Genomic DNA, 10,682 nt, shown 5'->3' with positions numbered 1-10,682 from the left:
GAAGGGTCTATACCAGTTCCCCTTTTGTTATCCCCCTAACCTACGGATAGGTCACCTCCCAGGCTGTGTTAACAAGGGCCACTGCTGTGGGCACAGAGCCCCAGGCCACCTGCAGCCCAGGGAGCCTGCATGAGGCCCTTCCAGGGCTCTGAAAGCCAGACTGTGGAACCAGTTCCCAAGGGAATCCTTTCCCATCATCTGCTTAGTTCAGCAAATATTCCCTGAGCCCTGCAGATGGTCCTTGTGCAAGATCAGCTTTTTTTGGACATGAATGTCCTTCAATATGTTAATAGACTTACTATGAAAAAAATACAGGTCAAATAAACTTGGGACAAGCTGCATGTTAAACCTTATTCCTGCAGACTCCTTGGTATATTAAAGATCCCATGAGTTCTGTGGAAAGAAGACACTTTGACACTGGTTAGCCTAGCACTTCTCCACACAGGGGATCTCACCTCTCACGCCCAACTTGAGGCAGAGAGACAGTTGGGAGGCACCAGGCGGCATAAAGACAGTCTCACCTCTCACCTCTGGCCTTCGAGAGCAATCGAGTTAGTTCAGTGAGACTTTGACTGTGAGGCATAGGTGGGAATTCTGGAAGTTCAGTGAGTCGCTGGGAGATCAGAGGACCAGAGAGTCCTGGGACTAGAGATGAAGGAAAGGGGGTCTCCAGGCGGGTGATACATGAGGGGCAGCTCAGATGACCCGGGCCCTCTCTCCCCAATGCCCACCCCCAGTTGAGAATGAATCTAGAAGTATTCTGCCATCCTGCTGAGAGATAGGCCATGAGCATCACAGCCTCTTCCAAGGCTGATTCACCTCCCTCTGTTCCCTCTCAACCTGGAAACCTCACCAGAGAAGCAATCCCCCACACCTCCATGCTCCTCCTCCTCCAGGTTGTCTTTGTTCATGGAAGCCTGGTTGGCCTTGGAGACTGGAGACTGGAGCCTGGAGCCCTCTATTCACCTGTTCACTGGTATGACTCAGAGACCACAAAAAACCCAACGTGAACTGGCCTAAGCTAAGAAGAAATTTACTGACATGTATAATTAACAAGTCAAAAGATTGTTCTAGCTTCAGGCATGACTAGACTCAGGGGCTCAAGCAATGTCATCAGAAAACTCAGGGTTCCTCTGCTTCTTGGCTCAACTCTGCTGCTATCCATGTGGGCTGCAGCCTCAGCTTCTTACTCAGCTGCCCAAGTTCAATGCCCAAGGCTCAGAATCAAGAATCAAGTTTGTTCTCTTCCCAGCAACTCAGGCAAAAATCTCAGGGCTCACTCTGATTGGATCAACTTGAGCCAATCTGTTTAGCCAGAGGGGCCCTCTAGGCACTGATTGGCCAGGACAAAACCACATCCTTCCGTGAGGCTTGATTAAGATTGGAGAGGGGAAATTATCCAGGAGGCAGACTGGACAGTTTCAGATTATTGCCAAGAGAACAGTAAAGACTGCTGGTCGAAAAAACAACAGATGTCCCCAGTACCTTCTGGAATCTTCACTAGCATCTGCTTCCTTCAAGGGATCTGCTTGCTGCCAAGAGCCTCACAGCTGGGCCCCAGCATGGGTGTATGTGAAATGAGCTTGTCTCAAATGACCACCTGGCACTTCATGTTGCTATGGGCAGCAGCCTTGATGAAAAGCTCCCGAGGGCACATACACCCTTCTAACTGGGTTCTTGGCTATGCCCAGAACTTCGTGGAATCCCACAACAGTCACTGGCTGCTAGGCCATCTCCATAAATAGTACACATATCATTCACCTAGTATATAAGGTCAATGTCCCAGGCGGTTTTAGAATGTTTCACCTCTATTTCCTTATTTGAGCCTTCATCACCTCTCTGAGCTCAGACCAGACCCTGTGGGCATAGACTGAGGTCTCCATAGGCTGAGGATAGCCCTGTCCTTGCCTACAAAGGGTTGAGGTTGGGAGGGACAAGCAGCCACACAGCAGAACTGGACCAGCTCAAATAAAGCTGTTACCGGGGTTTCCATCCTCACGAAACAACTTCCACCAGGAGGGACCAAAGTGGCCAGGGACCTGAGGCAAGCAGGACTGGCCTGCATCCAGGACACAGGAGGCCACAGGGGAGACTGGGCATCAGGGTCCTGGAAGGACTGGGACCTGGGAGGCCTTTGGGCCCTTGGGCCAGCAACGGAGCTGTGGAGAGGTGACCCCAGATCCTAGCCCTCAGGCCTGGGGCAGCCTGGAAGGGAGGCAGAGTTCCAGAGAGTACAGCTGGGAACCCCTGCCCCCTGCCCCCAAATCCAATCAGTTGAGGCACTAGAGCCTCATCAGAGCAGCAGCCACTGTGTGGTGTCCTACAATAGGGCCCAGAGGTGGCCGAAAGCTATGCCTGCCCTAGGAGGACACTCTGCACACCATGCATTTCAACAGAACTAAACAAGAGAGAAGGCTTCCCTGGTATTCAGCCGGTAAAGAATCTCCCTGCAGTGCAGGGGACCCCGGGTTCAATTCCTGGGTCGGGAAGATTCCCTGGAGAAGGGAAGGGCAATGGACAGAGGAGCCTTGGCAGGCTACAGTTTACAGGGTCGCAAAGAGTCAGACATGACTGAGTGAGCAACACTTTCAAACAAGAGGGAGTTTGAAACAAGAGGGTCCGGAATCCAGGGGACTCCCATGACTACAGAGGAGCCAACCCTGGCCTCAGCTGTGGCTCTGGAAGGCCTGCGGTCTGCACTCCAGGAAAAAAAAGGATCAGAACCCTGAGATGGGCCATCAGCTGTCCAGAGGGAAGGCTTGGGAGATGACCACCTACCTTCATGTCTGACTGGGGTTCCAGCAACAGAGAGGGAGGACGTTCTTGTTTTTGGCCCAGGCTGCGTTTGCTAGGGGCCAGGGCCCAGAATGGCTCTTTCCTGGAAGGTGCTGAACACAAGAGCCACATGCAGTTTCTCTATGTCCACCAGGGGGCGCCCATTCCCCACAAATCTTCCAACTTGGGGTCCCGGGCATCCTGTCCTTCCTCTTGGAGAGAACTTGAATAGGATCCAGGCGACCCTGTACCCCAAGGACACGTCCCAGGCAGTGATAAATTGTGTACTAAACTCAGGACTACAGAGAAGTGGGTTGTGCTGAAGGTAGCAGGGGCTGTTCCAGACCAAACCTTTGGAAGGGGGAGCAGTACGGATGGGAAAATGAGTGTGGTGAGCTCACAGTGCAGACTTAAGACCCTAGGAAAGGCAGCTCTGGGCCATGGCACACACCTCCTGCTAGTGTTGCCTTCAGGCAGAGTAGGAGATGGAGGCCCAGCAGGGCTCAGTTATTTGCCCCACAGTTACCTGGGATTTTTTTGGAAGGAACGATGCTAAAGCTGAAACTCCAGTACTTTGGCCACCTCATGCAAAGAACTGACTCATTGGAAAAGACTCTAATGCTGGGAGGGATTGGGGGCAGGAGGAGAAGGGGACGACAGAGGATGAGATGGCTGGATGGCATCACTGACTCGATGGTCTGAGTGAGTCTGAGTGAAGTCTGGGTGTTGGTGATGGACAGGGAGGCCTGGCATGCTGTGATTCATGGGGTTGCAAAGAGTCGGACACGACTGAGCGACTGAACTGAACTGAACTAAACCACCTTTATGGCAGAAAGTGAAGAGGAACTAAAAAGCCTCTTGATGAAAGTGAAAGAGAGTGAAAAAGTTGGCTTAAAGCTCAACATTCAGAAAACGAAGATCATGGCATCCGGTCCCATCACTTCATGGGAAATAGATGGGGAAACAGTGGAAACAGTGGCTGACTTTATTTTTGGGGGCTCCAAAATCACTGCATATGGTGACTGCAGCCATGAAATTAAAAGACACATACTCCTTGGAAGGAAAGTTATAACCAACCTAGACAGCATATTAAAAAGCAGAGACATTACTTTGTCAACAAAGGTCCATTTAGTCAAGGCTATAGTTTTTCCAGTGATCATATATGGATGTGAGAGTTGGACTATGAAGAAAGCTGAGTGCCGAAGAATTGATGCTTTTGAACTGTGGTGTTGGAGAAGACTCTTGAGAGTCCTCACACCACACACGAGGCTCCTCTGTGGAACCCTCACACCACACACACACACAAGGTTCTGCTGTGGACCCACCCACACCACACACACACAGGAGGCTCCTCTGTGGACCCTGCCACACCACACACGAGGCTCAGCCGTGGACAGGCCACACCACACACACGAGGCTCCTCTGTGGATCCCCCACACAACACACGAGGCTCAGCTGTGGACCCCTCACACCACACACGAGGCTCCTCTGTGGACCCTCACACCACACACACGAGGCTCCTCTGTGGACCCCTCACACCACACACGAGGCTCCGCTGTGGACCCCACCACACCACACACACGAGGCTCCTCTGTGGACCCTCACACCACACATATGAAGCTCATCTGTAGACCCCAGAAGGTTCTTAGAGAGCTCCTCACCAGTCTGAAAATTCCAAGCAGCTCACATATCACCCCTTACTGTGCTGAAGGGGCAGGGTGTCTCTCCCCCAACCGAGGTATTTGTTTCTTCTGGAGATCGGAGTTGTGAATAAGTGCAAGGTTGGTAAGGAATCTGCCTGCAATGCAGGAGACCCAAGTTCAGTCCCTGGGTCCAGAAGGTCCCCTAGACAAGAAAATGGCAACCTACTCCAGTATTCTTACCTGGGAAATTCCATGGACAGAGTAGCCTCGCAGGCTACAATCTACAGGGTCCCAGTGGTTAGACTTAGCTCTTAGTGACTAAACCTAGGCTGCATTAGTATCCTGGAATGTCTGTCCTAAGGGACCAGAAGGTGCCACGTGTCACCACCAGGGGGAGCCACTCAGTGGCCAGGATAATCCAGTGAGGCCTTTGAGGTGAAGGGCACAGCTAGCAGCTGTCCCACAGGGAGGTGGCATCTCTGGGATCTTTGGCCCTGAGTTTTCACTTGGGCCTGGACAACCCCCTACCCCACCTCCTGGATCCAGAGGGCAGCCCCGCATGTAGCTTGTTCCCCCAGCCTATAGAGGTGTCGGCAGATTTCTAATGAAACTGGGTTAAACAATTTCAGTGTAGATGCTCTCACTACAATCCTAGGAAGGGATGAAGCTGGTAAGTGGCTCCCCCTTCAGCCCATAGCTCTATAGTGCTCCATCATGTCCCCATTAGCCAGTTGCAGCTCAGTACTTGACTACAGGATGGCCACCCACCAGACCCTGGTGCCAAGGGGCACACCTCTCCCAACTGAGGTCTCCAACCCACTGTCCCCAGGAAGGACAGCAGGTTCAAGATCCTCCCCTCTTCTTGCCCCTGCCCCTCTGGAGAAAGCCTAAAGAAACCAATACAGAAAAACCAGGCCTGAGACAGCTTTGTTAGAACAACTCAGCAAAATAAAATTCCGGTTTATTGTTGGACAACATTGTTTCACACATACATCAAACAGGCCAAAAAAATAAACAGCAACTTCATAGACAAAAAAAGGAAAAAAAAGAAACCTTTTATCTTTGGCCTTTTTAACCATCTCATACAAACCAACTACTTATAGTACAGCTAAGTACATACACAAAAAAAGTTACTGGAATGCTCGGAATAAGATTGTTTTTTTTTGTTGTTGTTTTTGCTTTTTTTACAAGGTTTTTTTTCTCCTTTGAGATTATAATGAACATGGTCACACCACAAGTAAAGTCAGAGTAGGACAGAGAACGCTCCGAAGGCTGGTTTGGTCATCCGAGATCATTAAAAATGGCTGACCCCTAACAATATGTACAAAAATATAAAATGTAAATAAAAAATACAAACAAATTTTCCTTTTTAAAGTACTTTAAGAAAAAAAGCAGGGCCTTGGAAGTTTTGGTTCTTTCTTTTTCCTCCCCTGTTGCAAATTCACGTTGTGGTTTTGGTTGGGTGGTGGAGAGCGCTGTCGTCTGTGGGTGGCGCTGCCCGCCAGGGGCGGGCGGGCGGGACTCTCTACTCGAAGGTGACCACGTTTAGATTCTGAGACGGGAAGTGGAGGGTGAATAGGTCACGGCGGCCTTTTTTTTTTTTTTTTTAAGTTTAACTTTTCCTTTTTTGCTGTCTAGTCATCCTCATCAGTCTTCTGCTTCTTGGTATCCACATCGTCATCCTGGGAAGGGAAGGATTGTCAAGGTCTCTTCCAATCCCCTGGGCCCACCCACCCACTGGCTGAGCTCCTAAGGGCCAAACTAAAACCAGGCATGCGCGGTCCCATAGGCCCCTGTTCCCACTCCAGCTCAAGAGGAGAAGGACCACACCCCGCACCTTATGACCACTTTTAAGCCCCATCAAGCCCTCCAGTGTTAGTGTCTCAGATCCCAGCCCTCTGGCCCAACTCAAGCCAGACCAGACCCACCTCGTCATCTTCAGCTGCCCGTTTGCCCGTAGCTGCCTCAGCCTCCTCATCTTCATCTCCGTCCTCTTCCTCACCTGGTGAGAACAAAGCCCAAGTAAACCACTCTGCCTTCCTCAACTAACCGGGCACAGTGGGTCCTGGGACTCTCCCACTCAGTGGCAGGCAGCAACAGGTAGGGTGGGGGGGTGGACACGATGACAGGAAAACTGCAGCTCCTTGGGCAATCTCCAGCAACAGAGTAACCAGGGTTGAGTGCCGCTGAGCCATCTCTGCTGCCTGACAAGCTGGGCAGTCACTGCACCCACACTGCCCATCACGGGCAGCTTATCATCAGAGGTAAGACCCAAGCGAAACCAGAGAAGCCCCACCAACCAACTGATCAGGGCATGGAGGGCACTCTCCAGTGGGCGTTGAGTGTGGTGCTAGGGGCACAGCCCCACAGTCACTAGCCTAAAGTGAGAAAGATGCTGGCTTTGTGGCTATAAGCCCAGTTGGAGGTGGTGCCTTGGACCTGCCACCCCCCAGGAAGACCCCAGTCCCTCCCCATCTGCTAGGAAGACCAGAAGGTACTAGAGGAACAAAGCTACTCACCATCACCTTCCTCCTCCTCCTCCTCTTCCTCCCCACCTTCCTCCTCTTCTTCGTCTACCTCGTTGTCAGCCTCCTGCTCCCCATTTTCCTCATTCTCCTCGACAGAAAGCAGAGCAGCTTGTTGATGAGGACAGAACATCACTCTGCCCCCAACATCACTTCTTCCAGACCCTACCCTGGGCTTCTACAGAACAGACCCCCGGAGAGATGCCCCCTGAAGTTCCAGCCAGAGATCCCAATACAGAACTGGCTAAGGCCTCAGCCCCCCGCCCGACCCTTGATTAAGCCCAAAGTCTTAAGTAAGAACTCCAGGCCAGGAGCTGCCGGGAGTGGGGGGGTGGGTCATGACCACAACAGACACTCACAGCATTCCCATTGGCAGGTGCCTCTCTCCCATTCTCCGCCTCCTCCACAACTTCCTTCTTCTCCTTTAAGTCCTTCAAAAAGGAAAAGGGAACCAGTAAGTCTTCTGAGTAGCCTAGGGCTGGCAAAGGGGCCCGAACCTACAGGTAGGAGGGATTCAGTGACAATCCTGATGTCCCAAGTAACAAGCTCGAAGTTGCAGGTGGGAGAGAGCAAAGAATACTGAGTGTCTGTGGCCGGGATCTCATCCTACTTCTCTACTCTTAAAAACACACACATTTTTAAAAACGGATCCAGGACAGCGGTTCCCACCGCACCTTTACTCATGCTTCTTAGGAAACAAGCCATGTGGCACCACAGACCGAAACCTGTCTGGCCGGGCAGACGAGCCCGGGAACACTTCACTCACACTCTCTCATCACAGAGTTGTTTCCAACTAGAGAGCTCCGCCTCTCACAAATCCTTCTTGGAAGACAGCAGGTATGTGCCATAAATAAATAAGGCAATGGGGGAGGGCCCTGACACTGCGGGAGGATTCCCGTGGGTGGACTAGCCTGGGAAGGGAATGGGAGGGAACTGGCAAAACTGGGGAAGCCGCTTCTCCAGCCAGAGGCCCCGCAGCCGAGCTTGAGCTCGGAGCCCACGATCTGGCAAGCGCAGGGCTTTCTTTGAAGGCACCAGAATCCCACCGATCCCTCCGTAAGCCACAGCCATCCCAGGAGGAGGCAGACCACAGCCCTGGACTTGGGCACCGGCTCAGGCGACTCACTCCTGGGCCCGAGTGAGGCCTTGCTGCACTCAGGCGCGCAGTCCCTGAAATTTGGCAGTTGGGAGCGCCAAAATGTCCCTCCGTGGCTCTCTCGCCCGTCCGAGGGCCAGCTCGGTGTCCGTCAGGCCGCGCCTCCCACGAGCCCCAAGGGGCAGCGCCGCCGCGGGCACCCCGCTGCCCCGTAATTTTTCCCATCCAGTGCAGCACACTGCCGCTAACACAAACAGGCTCGAGCAGCCCGGGAACTGGAGGCCGCTCGGACGCCCTCCGGTGAAGGGCCCCGGGGCACCTGCCGGCCGCATCCTCCTGGTGCTCCCTGTCCAACACAGCGCGGACCCGGCACCGCCCGCTCCCGCCCCCTGGCGGCCGAGCCCCGGGGAGTTGTGGGGGCGGGGAGGTCGTGGCGCGCAGGCGCGCACCCCCGCCCGGCGGGCTTTGCGCGCGGGCCTCTGCACGCACCGCGCGCGCGGAGCACGTGGCCCCGGGGCCTCCGAGTGCGCCCCTGACCCTGGAAACCTGGCGCCCGCTGGCTGCACTGGCACCGCCGGGCGCGCGCCAGTTGGTCTCCAGTCTTTCTGGGCCTCTGGGCGCCCCCGCCGCCTCCCCTCGCAGGCCTAGATGCGCGGGCCTACGTCTCTGTATTTGGCGGGCAAAGTCCCGCGGGAGGCCGCCACGAAGTCCGCGGGGCTTTAGCAGTCCCGTAGCCCGAGGCCTTCGGAGACGCATTCCACAGGGGCATTTAGGGCTCCTAGCGGGAAATCACCTTGGGGGAAAAGCGAACCCCCGCGCTGGGAAGGGCTGACCCTCTCCTTCAAACTAGTTCCCTGGCTGGACCCAGAGAGGACCGGAGGGAGGACCGGAGGGAGCCCCGGGGGAGATCCGTGTCCCAAGCCCCGCTCCTCTCGGGGAGTCGCCCCTGGGAAAGAAACAGGGGTGACTCCAGGGGCACAGGGGTTAAGGAGACGCCAAGGTGACTCGCGCCTGTCTCCGCAGGGGCACGAATAAGGACCAAAGGATTAAAAAAAAGCGGTTCCTCCTCTAAGTGCCGTGCTCCCGCCAAGGGCGGAGACACTCCCCAGGGCAAGGAGCGAGACCGACGCGGCGCGCAGGAGCGGAGCTGCGCCAAACGCGCAGGATCTCAAAACCGAGGGCAGTGAATCCGCATCACCGGGCCTCAACAGCCCCCGGCGCGCGGCTCGGCCCGCAAGAAGGTAGTCGTGGCCGCAGCTTTTGTTCGCCCGCGTAGTCCCCGAAGCAGCCGCACACTCGGTGCCCCCAGGCAGCCGCGAGGGGCGCCCATCGTCGCCCCGGCGCGCCGATCCTTCACTTTCCGTTTCCTCCCCTCAGGCGCGTGGGCTCGCCGCCTCCTCAGCGATGCCTGGTACCGCTGGTGAATTACTGAGGCCGGGCGGCTGCTCCTGGCACACTCCTCCACACCCCGGGAAACCCACCTCCCCTTCCCGAGGGCAGCCAGAGCTGAGGAGACCTTCACACCTCCGCAGGAAGACAACCTACACCGCGGCCCCGCCGCCCCACTCCGCCTTATCGGAGCCTAGTCCAGATAAACCTCTTCGGATCCACTACAAGGCGCCAAAACTCGGCCGCCCGGCGCCTAACAAAGAGCAGCGCCGCGGACGGGCGCTCGCCACGGAGCCGCCACTTCCCACAGCCGGTCCGCGCCCGCACACGCGGGCCCCCCCAAAGCCGGCAGTTCCGATTCCAAAAGCGCTCCAGTTTCAAAGTTATCTCAGCGCGCCCCGTGGGCCGACGACCCCCTAGCCTGGCCCCTATCCTCCGGCCGCCACTCCTGAGAGTCACAAACAAGTTTCGGGAGCCCGTGCAGCAGCCTCGCCTCGAGCCTGCTGGCCTCCGCACTCACATCTCCGGGTCCCTGAGGGCCCTCAGGTCACTCCCGGATGGCCATCACGTTTGCCCACGGCGCTTCCCGCCCCCTCCCCCGCACGCGCACAAAGAGTGGGCTACCTAGTAGCCTAGGCCGGGAGCGGGCGGGCTCCGCAGCGAATGGGAGTAACAGCGGGCTCGGGGCAGAACCGGGTGCGGCGCGCTAAACACCGCTCCGGCAGTAGCGGCGCGCGGACCCCAAAAGGGCGGGCGGGCGGCGTCTAACCTCACCTTGGTGGTGATCTCGGAGCTGGTGTCCACGGCCGCGTCTGACATGATGGGGCACTCCGGTGATCCGATGCAACGGACTGAGAAGAAAAGCGGGAGTTCGAGGACTCTGGCGGTAAAGCTGCCGGAGTCCGCGGCGGCGGAGATGGCGCGCGGCGGAGGTGGCTGCGGCGATCGGGGAAGCCGGAGACAGGAACAATGCAAAGATGGCTTTTCAGAGCAGCCAGTGGGGAACTCACGCGGCGCCAGAACCTTTAATATAGATTAGTGGGCGGCGCTCGGCCTCCTTTGCCCGAACGCCATTGGCTGCGGGCAGGGAGCGGGCGCTCGCTCATTGGCTCGATTCCGAACAATGGGCAAGCATGCTTAAAGCGGCAGTGCCTTGGTGCGTCCGTGCTGCGCAGTCGCCGGCCGCCCTGTCATTCGGGGTCTGAGTTTGCCGGGTGTCGGCTACCCGACGCCGCGGGGGGAGGGGCGCGCGCT

At 56.0% G+C, this 10,682-nt stretch overlaps 1 protein-coding gene across 2 annotated transcripts; it reads right to left on the bottom strand.

The window, feature by feature from the left end:
* Nucleotides 1-5,344: 5,344 nt before the first annotated feature.
* Nucleotides 5,345-10,431, bottom strand: PTMA (prothymosin alpha). Of its 2 annotated transcripts, none has more exons than XM_015093602.4 (5): nucleotides 10,203-10,431; nucleotides 7,303-7,374; nucleotides 6,938-7,034; nucleotides 6,347-6,420; nucleotides 5,345-6,100 (listed from the first exon to the last, which is right to left on the bottom strand). In XM_015093602.4, exons 1-5 carry the CDS (start codon nucleotides 10,245-10,247, stop codon nucleotides 6,053-6,055), a joined length of 336 nt encoding a protein of 111 aa, XP_014949088.1. In that variant the 5' UTR covers nucleotides 10,248-10,431; the 3' UTR covers nucleotides 5,345-6,052. The 2 variants fall into 2 exon arrangements, with proteins under 2 accessions (XP_014949088.1, XP_012004152.1); XM_012148762.5 differs by having other exon boundaries at nucleotides 6,938-7,031.
* Nucleotides 10,432-10,682: the final 251 nt, after the last annotated feature.

This window comes from Ovis aries, chromosome 2 (genome assembly GCF_016772045.2).
Source record: "Ovis aries strain OAR_USU_Benz2616 breed Rambouillet chromosome 2, ARS-UI_Ramb_v3.0, whole genome shotgun sequence".
NCBI lineage: Eukaryota > Metazoa > Chordata > Mammalia > Artiodactyla > Bovidae > Ovis > Ovis aries.
The sequence above is the reverse complement of the archived record's forward strand: the minus strand, read 5'-3'. Positions and strand labels throughout refer to the sequence as shown.

Bases quoted from the DNA above. Each gene is read 5' to 3' on its own strand.
- PTMA (XM_015093602.4), bottom strand. From the start codon at position 10,247: ATGTCAGACGCGGCCGTGGACACCAGCTCCGAGATCACCACCAAG. The intron at 7,375-10,202 runs GTGAGGTTAGAC...TCCTTTTTGAAG, and splicing joins GCTCCGAGATCACCACCAAG to GACTTAAAGGAGAAGAAGGA. The intron at 6,421-6,937 runs GTGAGTAGCTTT...TGTTCTCACCAG, and splicing joins GGAGGAGGAGGAAGGTGATG to GTGAGGAAGAGGACGGAGAT.